Source organism: Gobio gobio (assembly GCF_949357685.1).
Source record: "Gobio gobio genome assembly, chromosome: 9".
Lineage (NCBI taxonomy): Eukaryota > Metazoa > Chordata > Actinopteri > Cypriniformes > Gobionidae > Gobio > Gobio gobio.
In genome coordinates this window covers 12,956,892-12,978,196 of record NC_137115.1, presented here as the reverse complement: position 1 = coordinate 12,978,196, position 21,305 = coordinate 12,956,892, and the positions used below count along the sequence as shown (strand labels likewise).

Below are 21,305 nucleotides of genomic sequence, written 5' to 3'. Positions count from 1 at the left end.
AAATAAGGTAGTTTGAAGAATGTCGGTAAGAAGAAAAGAAAAAAAATCATTGGCTACTGTCAACTGTCTGGAGCGAGTTTGGTGTGGAGGAACTTGACTGGCCTCAACCCAAGAGAACACCTTTGGGATGAATTAGAGCAGAGACTGCGAGCCAGGCCTTCTCGTCCAACATCTGTGTCTGACCTCACAAATGCGCTTCTAGAAGAATGGTCAAAAATTCCCATAAACACACTAAACCTTGTGGAAAGCCTTCCCAGAAGAGTGGAAGCTGTTATAGATACAAAGGTTGGGCCGACTCCATATTAAACACTACGGATGAAGAATGGGATGTCATTAAAGTTCATGTGCATGTAAAGGCAGGCGTCCCAAAACCTTTGGCAATATAGTGTATCTTCTTTTATGTTCAACATAAGAATGAAAATCATACAGATTTGGAACAACTGGAGGGTGAGTAAATGAGTGAAATTTGGGTGAACTATCTCATTAAGTTTTGTTTGTGAGGAATTAGAATTATTTAAGAGCATGTTTGATGACATCCTTGTTTTCAATAGGACAAGCTGATTTATTTATCTTGTTTTGATCCATTTCATTTAAGCAAAGTGCTGCAACTAATTTATTTCTATATTTGACTATATGCAAAATGGACAGAACAGTTTATTTCTCACATTTTCTGAAGTGTTGATAGTAATGATGAAAACCTTGCCTAAAAATCAGGATGCATTTACATTTTAGCGGCATCTAGTGGCGAGGTTGCGAATTGCAACTGCCCACCGCTCACCCCTCCCTTCGAAACACATAGAGAAGCTACAGTGGCCTACACAGGACAAAGATATCGTCTGAGACAGCAGAGAGTGACTAGCGCTCTAGAGAAGTTTGTCTGTTTAGGGCTACTGTAGAAACATGGCTGTGCAAAATGCCGATTTCACTGAAAGGGGACCCGTGGTGTATGTAGATAGAAATGGCTCATTCTAAGGTATTAAAAACATAACGGTTCATTATGTAAGGTCTTTATATACCACTGAAAACATAGTTGTGTATGTTATATTGCATATCTCAATAGATCCTCATAAATACTACACACTGCACCTTTAATAGTTAAAGGGGTGGTAAACCACGATTTCACTATTCTAACTTTAGCTAACGTGTAATGTTGCTGCTTGAGCATAAACAACAACGTTCAAAGTTTAAAGCAAAGGGAGATATTTGCTTTTAAAGAAATCAGTTTCTAAGAACTACAGCAAACGGCCAGTAGGCGACTACACACATTCCTCCAGGGTTGGTGACATCAACAGGCTCAATATTTACATAAACCCCTCCTCCGAGAATATTAAATAAGGGGGGGTGAGGCCATTTTGTATCGCGGCGCTGTTGTGGTATAGTTAGGCTGGAGTGTTGTTGCCGCGATGCCGAGGAAACGCTGTTATTTTCATCCGGATTGCAGGTCTGGGGTACTTGCTCTGTTCAGCCTTCCTTGGGACGGGGGTGCGTTGCAGAGCGTTGCACGTGTGTTTGAGTCAGCGGGGAATCAGGCGCGCGGGGCTCCCTGCAGCACATCTAACAGAGGAAAACATCCACCGTCTTCGCGATTTCAATGCCAGATTTGCACAACGTCAGCTGCGTGAAAAAAACACTGCCGGTGCGTGGATGCACGACGCGCGCGCTGCACATTTCACGGAGGACAACACAAACTTCCACAAACTTCGCGAGTTCAATACAGGATATGCACAAGGGCTTGTCCAGAAGCTGTTCACGGGCCACAACCTGTAAGTCTGATTTATTTTTCATCGATGTGTTTTCCTGTAATAGGTTGTAGCAAGGAAGTAAACAGATGACAACGCTGTTCTGCAAACCAGTCTGTTAAATGCTCATTCATACTTAACGTTATCCGACGAACACCTAACGTTACAAACACTAACGTTAAAATCTCAACAGCGAACCTGACATTAGTGTAAATGATTCTTTGATTAGAGCTTTTATGTATTGTTTATCTACAGGCATGCTAAACATGGTTCTGTGTGTGATTTGGCTAACTTACTAGTTAAAGCCAGTGCTTAGTGTTTGTTTTGGGTTAGTTCTTGCGACAGATATTTGGCTATAATTGTTCTAAAAATACAAAAGTTAAAGTGCCATTCAGTAGCGATCACTATAGATCCGCAGTCTTTACTCTTGAGGACTGAACAGGTTCTGCTCGATTATCTTCACTTAAATGTTCTGGGTCTGATTCGGGCTCATATGGTTTTATTGACGCCGTTGTTTCTAACACTGACCAAAGCACAGCCTCCGGTAAGGGGCGTGACGTTTCCGACATACGTGCACTAGGCGTTTAGCGAATCACAACACACTGGGCCAGCTAACCAATCTGAACCCATTGCGTATTTTTGAGGGACTGGCTTCATACAACCCGGAAAGCATCAGACCGTTTTACAAGGAGGGACAGAGCAGTGTAGAATAAAGGTCAAATATATGAAAAATAAGGCAATTTTTTTTAAAACGAAGCATGAACACATGTTACAGTGCACCCCACAAACACAGTCAAGCCTTCAAAAGAATGTGTTTTACCACCCCTTTAATATTGAAGAATGCTGTTAACACAACCTAGAAATCTAGATGCACCCTAGTGGCAGCAAATCTAATTTGCAGCCAGGGTAGTCTAGCAACTCTCCGTTGGCTTGCGAGCTGGAAAAATCAAACTCTGGTCAGGCCAATCACATCGTGTATAGAGTCGGTGGGCGGGCTTAACATAATGACGGTAGAGTTGTGGCGGTTCCGCGTGCTACATGTAAACAAAGAAGCTGGCGAACAGCGTTCTTTCGAATCAGCTTTGGCCGCGACTCTGGAAGACTTGGAGTTAAGTTAACGGCACTGAAGTCGAAAGGAAGATGTGTTCTGAGTTTTGCCGACCGGATACAGCAAAAGTTTAATCTATCAACTACGCTTCACCTTCTTCGTTGCCCTGGTTGGTTGTAGCACTATTCTATTGCGCGCAAAGGGAATTTGAAAGACAACCGTTTATCCCGCCCCTCGGATTGAGCCCTGCCAATGGCGAGTTCCCTGGCCCAACATCTTGATGTGGGTCTGGCTTGTCATACTAGTTAACACATATATTTATGTAAATATTATGAAACATAAAGCATTTATTTGACTTGCCATCATGCTGTGGAAATGTAGTAACAAGGTTGTAATTATATAATTAATTGTAAAATTGGGTAATTAAAAATGAGTTGGGTATGGACAGTACTCTTATTCCATGAATGGTAGCCTATGTCTCTTAAATAACAGGTCAATTCTGAGGAAATTTATATTTTTGATTTTATTTATTTTTTTACAACGGTTCGTGTGTGTGTCATTTTCTTGGTACTGTAAGTGCAAGTCGTGCAAGCTTGGCTCTTGTTCATGCTCTCAACATAATTCTTTTGGGACGCTTCCTAGAATCGAGAGATGTTTACCCCAGTCTGAATGATGAAACTGGTCATCAAGTCCGTGTGCAAACCATAGTGTGGGGTATCAAATAAATGTTTCTGAGTAGTGCATGGTTTTGCCAGTAAATGTCAGCTTTGATTTGGCGTTGCATGTTTTGCCCAACTCTGTGGTATTTTTAACATCTGTTTACCTTCTAATTACTCAGAATTACTTTTACTAATTATTTTGTCAGATAATTGTGTGGAATTAGAAACTGTTCAAACTGGAAAGCAGATTTAATGTTACAGAACAAAACAGGTTATTTTCAATTTTTTTAATATAGACAGTATGAGTATGTCCGTTTTGGAGCTCAACAGCCCCAGTCCCCTTTTATTGTCATTATATAAAAAAGGGTCCTGTAAAATAAACAATGTACTTATAACAGTAATTACAATAACTAGGTTCTAACCCTGAACCTACCCCTAACCCCTGTAGTTACCTTATATTACCCAGTATTTTCTTAGGTAAGTACACGTAAATACAAATACTGTAAAATAAAGTGCAAAGAAAAGCATTGTGGATATTATACATCATATTTCAAAAGAAGAAAGAAAGTATTACTTGTTTGGAATGACATAAATTATGACATAATTTTCATTTTTGGGAAAACTATCCTTTTGAGATACATGGTAATACAGAATTGCTCCTGCCCCATTAATGGGGAAAGGTTGTAGTCCTAATTAGTTCAGTTTAGTTTTCAGCTGATTCTTAACTGAGTCTCAAAGAGGAACTAATCAATCTCTGTAATTCACCGTCCAAAAGCCTTAGTCTGGAAATGACAGAACAGTGCTGAGGTAGATCTCCTCGCTCTCCTTAGACAAGCATTGTTTCCTGTTGTTTTAAAACAAAACTAGGTATGTTTACATCAAAGTCCCTTTCAGGAAAGTCATTTTACATGGCGGCCATCTTTGAAATGCCTCTTGAGCAGCTATTTCAGTCATATAAGTGTTTATCTCTTTAAATGGGGAAACGTCAGATTCTCCAAAGCTGTTCACTAAGCTTACGATTAAATTTCATATTTGAAATCACCAATTAAATCTAAGAACAAAGTCTCGTTAATTTTGTTTCTAAACGCTCAAATCATGACAAAAAACTGCATTCAGGCTGGACCAGCCAATGCGAGTTCTATAGCAAACAGAGCTTCTAAAGGCAGCTGCAGTGACGTGATGACTTTACCAACTGGCGATTGGCTCTTTTACTTAGAAGGCAGGACTTATTCTATTGTAAAGCCCGACCAATCGTCCCAATAACTGATTAAGATTAGCGGGTGAAGGTTTCTGAGCGTTCTGTCTTTTCAGCAGGGCAAAGTAATTTAATCCCAATTCCATTACGGGCTGACCTGTGTAAAGGTTCGCCTTGACCCTTCTGCAACATCTCCTTAAATACCAGACCAAGACAGAAACCTCTTTCAAATGAAAACATGAGTTCACAATGGGTATTTGCATGAATCAAGTCTCCAGACCTGTAGTTTACACTTTATTGAGGACAGGAGGTAAAGACCAATTGGCAGAGGACACACCCACACACAATAAGCAAAATATCTCTAAACTCTTAAAACCTTTGTTACCTTTTGCTTTACTTCTGTGAGAATGAGACCTTTGTACCAGTCACACTGAGGCATTTCAAATGATACCAAACATGTATAATACCGTATAGTAGGGAAAGACATGTAAATGAAGGCAATACTTGGATGATTAACTCAAATGTGTGATGTCGTCTCGGATGGGGACGCTAAATGCAGTGAGTTCAGATGTTAATTTTCCTTGTTTTCTCAGAGAGTCGCCATCTCCTACAGCTCTTCCAGTTTCTCCAGTCTTACACTACCATATAGAGTGCAGGGTATTGCTGGACGGCACTTTCCCGCCGGAACATGCCCCTCTCAGCATGAGTGAGTGGCAGAAGAGCTGCTGCGTGACTGGATTTAATAGGGCAAACTGCGAAAAAGACGAGTTTTACTTTAAACTAAAGGTTGGACTCGATATAGTTTTCCTTACAACTTACCAAAGATCCGGTGATCCATGGATATTGACATGCAGCTTGATTTTGACGCCAAAATACATAAAGCAAATTTGCCTATGAATGCTTTAAACACACCATATACGTAGGTCTAAATCAGAGTAACCACTTATATCAATATTATATTGTTATATCGACTCATCCAACCCTAAAACTTATATAGTTTTTGTCAGTGTTTATTGTTGTCTGTACAATATTTAAATAGGGTATGATTTTACCACACATTTCAACATATTGAAACAAAGCGATAACTGCAAATCCACGTTTTGCTGACTGGAGTCCAGTTTCTAAATGAGTAGAATTAATTATGGCCCCTTTAAGAACTGTGCGTTCCCTGTTGAACTGTCTTGTTTGTATGGTGTGCGCCTCGAGCACCCCAGCGTATACGGGTTATTTCTGACTTTCTGTTGCTCTTTTTAATGTTATTTTGTTTATTAAGCAACGCTGTGGACTTAGAATGTTTGTGACGGACAGTTACACAAGTTTCATGTGGTATAAAGTGCAAGCTGTGAAATGTCAATCGACTCCGTGAAGTCTCTATCCCTATTTCCTCTGGACACAATGCGTTACAAGTTGTTTCTGTGAATTGCAACAATCCATTTGCTTCTGTTTCCTGTATCTTTCATCATTCTTTAAAAATATACCTCAGATTTACAGTCAATCTCAAAGCTCTTTCCCGTTTAAGATGTGTTTTGAGTGTTTTTCGCAGCATTCACGCTGAAAACCATTGCTGCCGCTCAGTCTTTTTGCCACTCAGTGGGCATAACCGCAGTCACTCCGGCCGACAGTGACGTCACATGCATACCCTCTATTGCAAGTGCCAGTTTCTTTTATTCGTAGTAATATGAATTGGTTTACATGCACTGTCAAAAATGTACATTTTCGTCAATCGGAATTAATCCAGTCTGAAATTTCTCTTTATATGAACACTAAACAATGCAATTTTATTCACATATTTATTTAAATGTGCATTTCATATAACTGACACATATAACTGAAACTGACACATATGTCAGAAGAATCTCCTCCACTGACCAGTTCATAAGACGTGAGAAGTAAATAAACATACGCACAGTTGTATGACAATGTGATCGAAATTTCATTTGGAACGATTGAGGTGCATGAAGGTTTTTTCAATCCAATTGAGCCATCAATTTGATTATAAATGGATTGTTTGGGTGCTTGTAACGAAGCTACTGACCCTTTTCCAACATGCACTTTAGTAGCTGACTTGCTGCCTACATATAGTAGGGAGCTACCATCTAAGGGGCCGTTCACACAGAATGCATTTTTCCATTCCACTCCACTACTTTTCCACGTTTTTTTCAATGTACAAACACTAGACGAACGTCTTTAACCATTGTGCTTGCATCTCGCATCTTTTGCTCTCTCTCTCATGCTTGATACAGTGTTCTAAAAACACGGTGCTCATGGTAAAAGAAGTTTGACTTTTAAAAAGTGCGTCTTTAAACCAAACGCTTTCATGCGTTTTTAACTGGAAAAAACGGATTCTGTGTGAACCAGCCCTAAGGCAACGCAAAATACATTGCATTGTGTACGGTTCGTGACCGTTTCAAAGTGAATATGTTTTTATACATTTTATTACGTTGGTGTTTGTACATATCACTGCAATTCTGATTTGAAATGTCTGGTGAGAGGAGCTAAAAGCTTAATACTCCAGTTGAATAACGTACACCCATACTAAACTAGCTTGATATGTCAGAAAAAGCACATGGAGCTGGTTAAGTGATGCAAAATTTATTCGTTATGAATTCATGCACTAAGGCAGGGGTTTTCAAACTGGGATCCGGGGACCCCCAGGGGTCCTCCAGAAGGTTCTAAAATGACAAAGCCAAAATGGATAAAGACCACCAAACTGTTTCAAGTCTAAATGTTTCTCTCCTTTCTTGCCATATACATACTTTCCAGAATTGGATATGTTTGTTTTGTATCTTTCTAGTGAGTTTTTCTTCCCTATAGTACCCTTTGTCTTGCTCACTGGGGTTGTAAGAGAGTATTCTTAACACAGTACGTAAGCTGCTTAAATACATTTATTGTGAAAGTTGCTCATTCCATACTTAAAAATAGATAGATGGATTTCAGGAAGGGGGTCCCTCATAAAAGGTTCATCATATTTGGGGGTCCTTGGCATCATAAAGTTTGAAAACCCCTGCACTAAAGTAAAAAGTGTTGTGAGGTCATAACATAATATTGTGCAAGGTGCTGCGTGAAAGCAAGTCATTAATCCATAATCTGCACCTGTAATCATAATTGTGTATGAAAATGATTAAAAGTGCTTGCTGTTTTACTGCCTCTAGTGTTCACTTCTGTTGGAAACTGCAGTGATTTTACGTATTAGTACTTATTTTGCATTTTTGCAAAAATGTTGCCACAGGTACGTTTTTCCAATGAGCCTGTGTTGGTTATACTGCTTTGGTACCCAAATCGATACTGCAATAAAAATGCAACAATACCAATCTTTTTATAATATTATTAGTGCTTATTCAGTTCACCGGCAGAGGGCTGTCTCTCTGACAGTCGGCTGCTTTCAGGCGCAGCATGCATAGTGTATTTGTGTATGTGATCCCACATAGAACATAGCCATTAGTTCTGTTTTGCCCAAATTTCAGTCCTGTTAAACTTTTTTTTTTTTAAAGTGTGAGGTATTTTCACATGAAATTTGGCTAATAGCTTTAGCGTAATAATTCTGGATGAAAGTGATCTCATTAGGCCCAACATAAATTTGTGGTGGTGGTAAGCAGAGATTACAGTAAAATGAAGTGTGTTGGTTTATTGAGCCAGAGCTTAGCCCGATGTCTACGGGACAGAGTTGGCTGGCCAAGGCTTTTCTTGGCACTCTTGACTTGATTTCTGGTCCAAAGCTCGTATCAGATTTAAACACAACCAGATGTTCACATATGCACTCAACCTGTAAAATTTGCATGCGAATGCCAAAAATCGGAATCCCTCATTCTGTTTGAATAGAAACTGTACCTCATCATTTACTTCCTTTTTTATTGTTACAAGCTAAATCTTATCTGTCTGTGATTGCTCTGTCCTGATATCCTAACTTTACTGTTGAAATTGGACCTTTTGTGTTTGAGTTTAGGATACTAGAAGGACATTTTTAGGACCCTTAAGATTATGTAAAGAATGAACAAAAAGCATTTTCGTAAAGCTGTGCCTTTGAAGCATTTTATGTACATGTCCCTTTTGCATGTAACACGAGTAACAAGGAATTAAAGGAACATTTTATTTCTGATTAAATGACCTCTTTACACTTTACACACCCCCGGTTCTACTGATTTTGTTTCGCATGTAAACACCTTTATTGGCACGATAGTTTATTCAGTGTGCACATTGGCTGCATAACAATTTTGGCCTTCTGACATTTGTTAGACAGACACTATCATATACCAGCAAACTAACTTGCGTCATACTGATAATTATTTAAGCGACTTGAGAGCAAGCATATAGGCGTGCTTTGGTTTTCCATTCACATGGCAGCCAACATGAAAAATAAATAATTACCACTGTCTTACCTAATTCAGCAAAATCCAACTCTTGAACCTGACATCATACACTATGATCATATAGCCTCCACCACAAAACCGGCAAATTGAAATGTTTTTAGAAGTTGGGATAATATCTACTGGAGAGAATTGTGCAGGGGAATTGTTTGGTTGATGTTTCAGCTGGTTTTATTTTGACCAAGTCAGGTTCGCTGCAGACTAGTTTAAAGTTGATGGAGATTGAAATGACACACAAGTCAATGATGTGACACTCATGTTTTGTCTTTTTTTATTAGTTATTATAGTTAACAAAAAAAGTGTTAATTGAAATAAACATTAATTGAAATAAAATATACATACATGCATGTATATATTTAAGATATGTCTGTATATGTGTATATATATATATATAGTATATACAGTGAGGAAAATAAGTATTTGAACACCCTGCTATTTTGCCAGTTCTCCCACTTAGAAATCATGGAGGGGTCTGTAATTGTCATTGTAGATGCATGTCCACTGTGAGAGACATAATCTAAAAAAAACAAATCCAGAAATCACAATGTATGATTTTTTAACTATTTATTTGTATGATACAGCTGCAAATAAGTATTTGAACACCTGTCTATCAGCTAGAATTCTGACCCTCAAAGACCTGTTAGCTGCCTTTAAAATGTCCACCTCCACTCCATTTTATTGTCCTAAATTAGATGCACCTGTTTGAGGTCGTTAGCTGCATAAAAGACAACTGTCCACCCCATACAATCAGTAAGAATCCAACTACTAACATGGCCAAGACCAAAGAGCTGTCCAAAGACACTAGAGACAAAATTGTACACCTCCACAAGGATGGAAAGGGCTACGGGGAAATTGCCAAGCAGCTTGGTGAAAAAAGGTCCACTGTTGGAGCAATAATTAGAAAATGGAAGAAGCTAAACATGACTGTCAATCTCCCTCGGACTGGGGCTCCATGCAAGATCTCACCTCGTGGGGTCTCAATGATCCTAAGAAAGGTGAGAAATCAGCCCAGAACTACACGGGAGGAGCTGGTCAATGACCTGAAAAGAACTGGGACCACCGTTTCCAAGGTTACTGTTGGTAATACACTAAGATGTCATGGTTTGAAATCCTGCATGGTACAGAAGGTACCCCTGCTTAAACCAGCACATGTCCAGGCCCGTCTTAAGTTTGCCAATGACCATTTGGAGGATCCAGAGGAGTCATGGGAGAAAGTCATGTGGTCAGATGAGACCAAAATATAACTTTTTGGTCATTATTCCACTAAATGTGTTTGGAGGAAGAAGAATGATGAATACCATCCCAAGAACACCATCCCTACTGTGAAGCATGGGGGTGGTAGCATCATGCTTTGGGGGTGATTTTCTGCACATGGGACAGGGCGACTGCACTGTATTAAGGAGAGGATGACCGGGGCCATGTATTGCGAGATTTTGGGGAACAACCTCCTTCCCTCAGTTAGAGCATTGAAAATGGGTCGAGGCTGGGTCTTCCAACATGACAATGACCCGAAGCACACAGCCAGGATAACCAAGGAGTGGCTCTGTAAGAAGCATATCAAGGTTCTGGCATGGCCTAGCCAGTCTCCAGACCTAAACCCAATAGAGAATCTTTGGAGGGAGCTCAAACTCCGTGTTTCTCAGCGACAGGCCAGAAACCTGACTGATCTAGAGAAGATCTGTGTGGAGGAGTGGGCCAAAATCCCTCCTGCAGTGTGTGCAAACCTGGTGAAAAACTACAGGAAACGTTTGACCTCTGTAATTGCAAACAAAGGCTACTGTACCAAATATTAACATTGATTTTCTCAGGTTTTCAAATACTTTGTTGCAGCTGTATCATACAAATAAATAGTAAAAAAATCTTACATTGTGATTTCTGACCCCTCCATGATTTCTAAGTGGGAGAACTTGCAAAATAGCAGGGTGTTCAAATACTTATTTTCCTCACTGTATATATGTGTGTGTGTGTGTGTGTGTGTGTGTGTGTGTGCGTGCGTGCGTGCGTGCGTGCGTGCGCGCGTGCGTGCGTGTGTGTGTGTGTATATGTATTGTGGTCAGAATTATTGGCACCCCTGGTAAATATGATCAAAGATGGCTGTAAAAGTAAATCTGCATTAATCCTTTTGATCTTTCATTGAAAAAATAGCAAAAATCCAAACCTACATTGAAGTAAAAAAGAATTGAAAGTGGGGGGTAAATCACAGTATGAAATGAATGCATTTCTCCAAAACATGTTGGCCATAATTATTGGCACCCTTTTATTAAATACTTTTTGCAACCTTTTCCCAAGATAACAGCTCTGCGTCTTCTCCTATAATGCCTGATGAGTGTGGAGAACACCTGACAAAAGATCAGAGAACATTCCTCCATACAATATCTCTCTAGATCCATGTTGGTGCTTCTTCTCTTCAGTTCACCTCACTCATTTTCTATAGGGTTCGGGTCAGGGGACTGGGACGGCCATGGCAGATGACATATTTTTGTGTTGATTTTGATGTTGGTTTTGGAATATTGGCCTGATGGCAGATCCAACCACGGCCCATTATAAGATTTCTAGCACGATTTTTTTTTTTCTGTTAGTATTTGCTAGAATCCATGAAGCCATGTATCTAAACAAGATGTCCAGGACCTCCAGCAAAAAAAATAGGAACATTAAAGAAAAAAAAAATACACAACATTAAAGATCCAGCACTATATTTAACTGTGGACATGGGGTACTTTTTATCCCTGTTTGCAACAAATCAATCAGGTGGGTTTGCTGCCAAAAATCTATTATTATTTATTTTTTTGTTTCATCTGACCACAGAAACCAGTCCCTTTTGTGAAGTTCCGGTTGTGTCTGACAACTGAATATGCTGGAGTTTGATTTTAGATGAGCCTGGAGGATTTATTTTTTAGGCTTTCTGACCCAAAACTCAACTAATCTCTGCAATTCTCCATCTGTGATCCTTGGAGAGTCTTTGTCCACTCAAACTCTCTTAACCGTGCATTAGGACGATATAGACACACATCCTCTTCCACTCATTTGTGACATCTTTATTTGATTGGAACTTCTTAACTATTGCCCTGATGTTGGAAATGGGAATTTTCGGTGCTTTAGCTATTTTCCTACTGACACTTTCTACAGGGAGTGCAGAATTATTAGGCACGTTGATTTTCTGATCATATTTTTTTTCCAGGCACATTTGACCAATTCCAAACCACAGTAATCCTAATAACTACTATTGATTTAGTATTTAATAATGTATAAGTGATATATAATTGTTCATGAAGGCTGGAAATGAAAATCACCTTATATTCAGGTGTGCAGAATTATTAGGCATGTTTTCTTTTACAGATAAATTGAGCCAAAAAAGAGATTTAACTCAGACTGAAAAGTCAAAAAGTATTAAATGCCCATGAGAAGGATGCAATACTAATGCAATACTAGACATTGCAGTTAAGGCATGACCATTGGACAGTGAAATGCTCGTTGGGTCAGCAGGGTCAGACAAAAACAGGTGGTGAAGAAAAGACACCTGTTAACCGCAAAAGAATTAAGAATTAAGGTGAAGAATTAAGGGTGAAACCATCAGGAACCCTTTAGTCTCCAGCGCCACCATTTTCCAGAGCTGCAACCTACCTGGAGTCTCCAGAAGTGCAAGGTGTCAGGATCTCAGAGACTTCAGTTAGGTAAAGAATCCTAAAAAATGACCCCCACTAAATAAGAATCATAAGCTGAAGTGTTGTAAAATACATGAAGCCTGTTTTTTATAGGCTTTATAGGTTTTATAGGTTGAGAATGACTCTTGAAGGACCAGCACCACATCCTCTAGTACCACTGTTTGAAGAATTCATCTTCCAGAATCTGGCAGTACGTTTTGGGAGTTCATTTTAGTCCATCCTGAAGTCCGTTTTGCAGAGATGGACTAAAAATGAACTCCCAAAACGTACTGCCAGATTCTGGAAGATGAATTCTTCAAACAAATTATTCTTTGGTTCTACTCATTGTGATGAATGATTAAGGGAATTTGGCCTTTGTGTTTCCACATATTTATACTCCTGTAAAACGAAACGTCATATCTAGACAATTTAATGTTCCTAGTCACCCTGGTGTGCTAATTAAATATATATATATATATATATATATATATATATATATATATATATATATATATATATATATATATATATATATATATATATATATATATATATATATATATATATATATATATATATATATATATATATATATATATATATATATATATATATATATAATGTACTTCAGAGATATTTTACTTCCTAGAATTTATAAAAAAATTCTAGGGGTGCCAATAATTGTGGCCAACGTGTTTTGAAGAAAAGCATTTATTTCATAGTGAGATTTTCCCCCCACTTTCAATTATTTTACTTCAATGAAAGGTTATGAAAGATCAAATGGATAAACAATGCTGATTTATTTTTACAGCCATCTTTGATCATATTTATCAGGGGTCCCAATAATTCTGACCACAACTGTATATAGTATATACATGCATATATTTCGTAAATATATACATGAATGAGTGTGTATTTTACAGTGCATCTGGAAAGTATTCACAGCACTTCACTTTTTCCACATTTTGTTATGTTACAGCCTTATTCCAAAATGGATTCAATTCATCATTTTTTTCCTCAAATCTATACAATCAATACCCCATAATGGCAGCATGAAAGAAGTTTATTTGAAATCTTTGCAAATGTATTAAAAATAAAAAACGAAAAAATCACATGTACAGTATAAGTATTCACAGCCTTTTCCATGACCCTCAAAATTGAGCTCAGGTGCATCCTGTTTCCACTGATCATCCTTGGGGTGTTTCTACAACTTGATTGGAGTCCACCTGTGGTAATTTCAGGTGATTGGACATGATTTGGAAAGGCATACACCTGTCTATATAAGACAGTTAAAAGTTAAAAGTGCATGTTAGAGTACAAACCAAGCCATGAAGTCCAAGGAATTGTCTGTAGACCTCAGAGACAGGATTGTATCGAGGCACAGATCTGGGGAAGGCTGCAGAAATATTTCTGCAGCATTGAAGGTCCCAATGAGCACAGTGGCTTCCATCATCCGTAAATGGAAGAAGTCTGGAACCACCAGGACTCTTCCTTAAGCTGGCCGCCCGGCCAAACTGAGCAATCGGTGGAGAAGGGCCTTAGTCAGGGAGGTGGCCAAGAACCCGATGGTCACTCTGACAGAGCTCCAGCGTTTCTCTGTGGAGAGAGGAGAACCTTCCAGAAGAGCAACAATCTCTGCAGCACTCAACCAATCAGGCCTGTATGGTAGAGTGGCCAGACGGCACATGACAGCCCGCCTGGAGTTTGCGAAGAGGGAACTGAAGGACTCTCAAACCATGAGAAACAAAATTTGAGATTTAACTCTTTTGGCCTGAATGGCAAGTGCCATGTCTGGAGGAAACCAGGCACCACTCATCACCTGGCCAATACCATTCCTACAGTGGTCATGGTGGTGGCAGCATCATGCTGTGGGGATGTTTTTCAACGGCAGGAACTGGAAGACTAGTCAGGATCGAGGGAAAGATGAAATCAGCAATGTACAGAGACATCCTTGATGAAAATCTGCTCCAGAGCGCTCTGGACCTCAGACTGGGGCGAAAGTTCATCTTCCAACAGGACAACGACTCTAAGCACATAGCCAAGATAACAAAGGAGTGGCTACGGGACAACTCTGTGAATGTCCTTGAATGGCCCAGCCAGAGCCCAGACTTGAACCCGATTGAACATCTCTGGAGAGATCTGAAAATGGCTGTGCACCGACGCTTCCCATCCAACCTGATGGAGCTTGAGAGGTCTTGCAAAGAAGAATGGGAGAAACTGCCCAAAAATAGGTGTGCCAAGCTTGTAGCATCGTACTCAAAAAGACTTGAGGCTGTAATTGGTGCCAAAGGTGCTTCAACAAAGTATTTTTGCATATTTCATTTTTAATACATTTTGCAAAGAATTCAAACAAACTTCTTTCACATTGTCATTGTTGGGTATTGTTTGTAGAATTGAGGAAAAAAATTATGAGTTAAATCCATTTTGGTATAAGGCTGTCTGTAACATAACAAAATGTGGAAAAATGTAAGCGCTGTGAATACTGCAGAGCCTCTGAAGCCCTTCAAAGCACTTTGAAATTGCATTGATTTGGACCTTCAACATTTTGCAATTGAAAACCATTATTTGAAGACTGAAGAAAGAAAGACATCAACATCTTGGATGAGATGGGGTGAGTAAAATATAAGGACATTTTCATTTTGAAGTGAACTAATCCTTTAATCTTATCTTAAAATATTTTCCTCTATTCCCTCCCTATTCTAGCTTGTGATACTCTAGGTAAACTTAGTATTTCAGGCACTTTTTGTGATTTTTCTTCATGACTGACCGCTTCCTGTATTCCTCAATTGTAAGTCACTTTGGATAAAAGCATCTGCTAAATGACTAAATGTAAATGTATCATGTTAAACATGACTTCTCATGACTTCTCCCACTCACCCACTTTTTTAAACAGTTACTCCACTGCATCGCATTATGGATAACTTTTGGTTCACTATACGTTTGTGTTGTTTACATTGTGTGCACTTACGTGCCGATTGCCAACAAAACACAGAAATTTGATCCAGTTTCACTCCCCGCCTGCAATAATCTGCAAATCCAATGATCTGTTTATAAAACATTTGTTGCCGAAAATGAAAGAAACACACTTGAAAAACAACCTGCATCCACTGTTCCCTTAACTCTGAGTTCTTTGGGAAGCTGAACAAGGTTATCTTTCCCTCTCAACCAAAAACACACTTCTTTGGTGACATTGTTAAAAAATCCTTCTCGACTTGCGTTACCCGAATGATAGGCGTGCTCTATCCTGCTCTGGTTGGTGTGTGCGCGCACTTTTCCGGGAGAAGTGTACATACAAGGATTTTCCGCCCTTTATAACTTCATACAGGGCCATACTCGATAAAAACTTTAAAAAACTTGTGTATTTTTGGCACAGTAATACTCTGTCATACGTCCAACAAATATTTAGAAAATTTGGCCATGTTTAGCATGGGAATCCAACTCTTTAACAGTGTAAAAAACACAGAATGCATGAAATAACATTAGACCCCCCCTCTTTAAGAGTATTTTATTACGGTGTAGACGAATGCAGATGTTCAAAAATTGTTAATGGAACCAAACATAATTTTTAATGATTTGTTTACCCCAATGTGGATGGACAAACTATTAAGACTGGCGTCATGGACTCTACGTTATATCAGAAGCTGTTTTTGTCTTCACATCCAGATTCGGACACATTGGTAGTACATCATCATATACAAATCTTATGTTTTCAAAAGGGAATTCAATTGCTGATGCCAATATGACAATTTATTGTCTCCCCCTTTCAGTTTGATTTAGATTTTGCTTTGAGTCACAGCTCTGACTTGGGCAAAAACATGTTTTGAATCAGATCCACATATTAGTTTAAAATAGGAATGGAAAATAGTGTTTAGATATGCTTACAGCCTCAGCCAGACACACACCCATTGTGCAAGACATAATGTAGTCCCTGTTGTGTACGTTTATAGAAACCTCATGGAATCCATCATGCTGTGATCTTACTCTATTTCTGGATCTTTCTTGGTGTTTTAAAATAGTGTTTTTTTTGGAAATAAATGTCCTGTGTTGTTGCCAATCATTTTGTTACAGTTTTCTTGTTTTATATAAGCTATTCATCAATTTCTTATTTAAAGATCTGTTAATAATCTCAAATTTACAATGGTAAATGAATGGTACACTTTGAGAGACCTGGTTATCATTCAGTATGATCTCTGTATCATTTTACCATGGTTATGGTTAAATAATTATATGCAACTTATTCAAAATGAATAAAAATGATTATAAAGTATTAAAACTTACATAATGTTCAGGAATGCTGTTATTTTGATTATAACAATCATCAATAAGTGATCAACATCAGCAGCAATAGGATAACAGCTTATCTGTTAATGTGCATAGTTAAAAATTAAACTTGAATGAAACTATTTATTTTTATAAATTATACGTTTCAAAGGTTTGGGGTCAGTAATTTTTTTATGTTTTTGGAAGAAGTCTCTTGGATTTATTTGATCAAAATACAGTAAAAACATTAATATTGTGAAATATTATTCGAATTTTAAAATGTAATTTATTCCTGTGATGTCAAAGCTTCAGCATCATTACTTCAGTCTTCTGTGTCACATGATCCTCCAGTAAACACGTCATCAGAGAGGAGACTGCAGATGTCAGTGCAGGAGGGAGGGGAAGTTATTTTGATTAAAGATTAGGAGGGCACATGAATATTAAAAAAATAATGACGTGCACAGATAATTCATTTGTCATAAATACGGCAATATTCCATAAAAAAAACAAGAAATATTTGTTATAAAAAAATTCTTCCGCCCATTAGTATTATTTGTCTTATTAGCTGGGTTTCTATCCAAATGTGAAGCAAATCTTTTCAAAGTTCGCAAAAAATGAAAAAACAAACAAGAAAATGTAAAAACAAAAATATCCACATTTAAAGGTCCTGTTCTTCGTGATCCCATTTTTCAAACTTTAGTTAGTGTGTAATGTTGCTGTTAGAGCATAAATAATACCTGTAAAATTATAAAGCTCAAAGTTCAATGCCAAGTGATATATTTTATTTAACAGAAGTTCCCTTTCAAAGCCTACAGCGAACGGCTGGTTTGGACTACATCCCTGTACATCCTGCTTTAATGACGTCAGTAGAACAGTTTGTTGACTAACCTCCGCCCACAAGAATACGCAAAAAAGGGGGCGTGGTCTTGTTGCTCTCCCACGTGGAGAAGAGGAAGTGTTGCGTTCAAGGTTGCGTATGTAGAGTGTGTTTGTCGCCATGTCGTCCAGACGCTGTTATTTTCATACCGGAGTCAAGTCACCTTTTTTAGGCCTTCAGGGACGCTGTACTTTGAGCACATGCATCTCCCCGTTATGGTAAGAGGCGTGACCTTTCAGGGCAACGTGCGCTAAGCTGCTGTCGAATCACAACACGGGAACCGCTGGCACAATCAGAACTCGTTACGCATTTCTGAAGGAGGGACTTCATAGAATAAGCAAATCTTCGAGCCGTTTTTAGGACAGTGAAAACAGCGGTATACAGATAAGTACATTGTGTGAAAAATACTGTGTTTTTTTACACAGCACGCGAAACATGAACACATGTTATATTGCACACTGTAAACACAATCAAAGCTTCAAAAAATCAGGAAAAACGGGACCTTTAAAACTTTATAAAGTAACGTTTCGGCCGATCGCCTTCCGTATTCATTTTATGGAAAAAGTGTCAAAATGCTTACGCTACCAGTTACGCTCGTCAGACGTAAGCATTTTGAACGGCGAGAGGCACTTTCAACACTTTTTCCACAGAAGGAGATTGGCCGGAACTTTACTTTATAAACTTTTAAATATGGATATTTTAACACAAACGCATCAATTCGCTTCAGAAGGCCTTTATTAACCCCCCGGAGCCGTGTGGAGCACGTTATTTGATGGACAGATTCATTTTTTTAATGGACTTCAAAAACAGAGCAACAATTACTGCTATTATAAAGCTTTGATTAGCCAGGACTTTTTTAATATAACTCAGATTTTATTCGTCTGAAAGAATGTCATATACTCCTAGGATTACTTGAGGGTGAGTAAATCATGGGCTAATTTTCATTTTTGGGTGAACTACCCCTCTAATATTCGCTACAGAATTTATTCGGCAAATACATTTCCATCTCCCATTATTTTCATTAACTCCTTTTCGCACAAGTCAAAAACCACCTCAAGCGAACGTAAAAACTTTTTTGCAAATAAGGATATTTTTTTTTCAGAAATTTGGCGTTTCCATCATTTGTGTCTGAAGCGATACTTCAAAATGCAGATAAAAACAGGGTGATGGAAATATAGCTAGTGATGGCTGTTTATGGTTGCCGGTCAACTTGGATTCTTGATATAAAATTATAATACATGTACTTCTCATGTGCAGGTCCAGGCTCGTGGGGCGCTGCAGTATCTGGTGTCTCTGTTAGCGAGTATGGACCACAGCGCCCATCACACACTACTGCTGGAAATCCGCTGCCTGACCGATCGCTACACCTCCATCCTGGGTGGCGGAGGAAAAGACATCTACCGCATGAGCAACAGTTTCACCGCCATCGCTCGACTGCTGGGACGCAAGTTGGAGGCTGAAAGTACACTGAGCAGGTACACATCCACACATACACACATTTTCCCAGTTCTGTCACTTGCTTTTAATTCCTGAATAGCCTTGACATGTTCCAGAATTAGGTTTTGAAACCACACGGGTGATTAGTTTTATTGCAGTAATTGACATTTTATTATGATGGAGTAACTTCTGTTTAAAAGCTCTTTAATCCACAGACCTTTGTCCGCTTGTCAACACTCACCATTGCAAAATTCTTCAGCTAATCAGCGTTTTGGCAGTGTCGTTGCTAAAAGAACGATGAGGTACAGAGTTGTACTTCAGATTGAAACATTTTGTCCATTGTTCATATGTGCTCTCTTGAGGAAAAATTAGCTGCGTATGAAAGATGACTGAGAAAGAGAAATTAACAGAATGAAATATGGCAGGGTTCCTCAAATCCGGTCCTGCAGGGCCACTGTCCTGCAAAGTTTAGCTCCAACCTTAATCAAACACACCTGAAAAAGCTAATCAAGGTCTTCAGAGATACTAGAAAATTGCAGGTAGGTGAGTTCGATCATGATTTGACAGTGGCCAGGACAGTGGCCCTCCAGGGCTGAATTTGAGGAACCCTGAAATATGGGATAGAGGACTTTTTTTGGACAGGATAAAAAATGGTTTCTCTACTTTTTCTTGTCTTAATCCCTTTGTTCTTGCTTATCTTGAATAAACTAAAAAGTAATTAAATGTTTAATGACACTAAACTCAACTGCATTCACTCAGGATTTAGACTGTACATTAAACATTTAATTTAGCAACAGAAGTCAATAAGAGGTCTCCATTTAGGGCCCTCTCACACCTACCTTGTTTGGTCCGGATTTTCTGACTTTTCAGTTTGATCCGAATCAAAATTAATGATGTGAATCCCCCCTCGGACCAAACAGAAGAAATTTGGTCAGACGAAAAGAGGTAGTCTCGGTCCAGATCAAACTGAACAAAGGTTTGGTTCGTTTCTAGTGTGAAAATCATTTTCTGTATGGTTCGGACTTTCAGACCATTTACAGGAAGTTCCGGTGGTTCCTGCGTAGCCTAAACAACTGTATGGAAACAAATTGCCACTCACCTTGGTCTCTCCCCAAATAGAGGTGCCAGGGCTCACATGATTGCTTGCAGTCTTCTCCTCCCTTCCTGCCGGCGACGATAAAAAAAAATGTTCCCACAACGACAATGTTAATTTGCCGAATTTGAACTAGCCTTGTGAGTACAGTTGGTGCTGCAGGTAGTAATGCCATAATAATAACAGTATAGTGGCAACGATATGCATCTGTTCCTTCATCCTTGTCAAAGTTACCCACTGAATTGACAACACGTTGACGTCAGACGCACGTCCGTTTACAAGCCAATCAATGTCAAGATGCAGCCCACATAGAAGTATGTCATGTAAAGTTCTTTAGTGCGCTCGCATAATTGCAATGTGAAACCAAACCATAACTAACCGAATGTATAAAAGGAATCAAAACATGACCTTTGGTTCGTGCCTTGGTGCGGACTTTCAGGTATGAAAACGCCCTTAGATTCAGACTCAAACTCACTCTGTTGTGGCCTGTTTATCATGCTTAGCTGTGTTAAAGTAAATGTTTACTACAAGCAAATGTAATGTACACTAATTCACATTTGTGCAGATTTGTATAGGCTATATTTCTAAGTAACCTCTTTCTTTCCGAGATTGTTTGTGTACATTTTTTGCTGTATGTTTAAAATACCAGAATGATGTGTGTTTTTTACAAGAGTACACTGTGTGAGATACTGTCTCCGATATAATGTGTCATAGCTTCATCTTCCAAGGAATAGTCCATTGATGGCGATTTGTCTTTCTTGACTTTTTTATTGGACTATCTAAAGTTAAAACATTTACACAATGTTGAATAAAAAGGCAAAGTAACCATTTTTACATTATTGTGATTTACCTTACACAGAATGTGCATGTGATGACAATCTACTGTTGTTGCATTGATTGTTGCATAATTTTAACTAATTCAAATAATGTTTTTAAAAAAAGTATACTGTACATACTGTCCAGTATAAAGTAAGCAGTGCAATAATGTTATT

At 38.7% G+C, this 21,305-nt stretch overlaps 1 protein-coding gene across 1 annotated transcript in view; it reads left to right on the top strand.

Moving 5' to 3' along the window:
* veph1 (ventricular zone expressed PH domain-containing 1) overlaps positions 1-21,305 on the top strand; it is a 178,747-nt gene that overhangs the window by 90,907 nt on the left and 66,535 nt on the right. Inside the window, exon 7 of the mRNA XM_079825943.1 lies at positions 19,041-19,258. Coding sequence (XP_079682069.1) covers positions 19,041-19,258 — 218 coding nt within the window. The remainder of the gene's footprint in view (positions 1-19,040; positions 19,259-21,305) is intronic.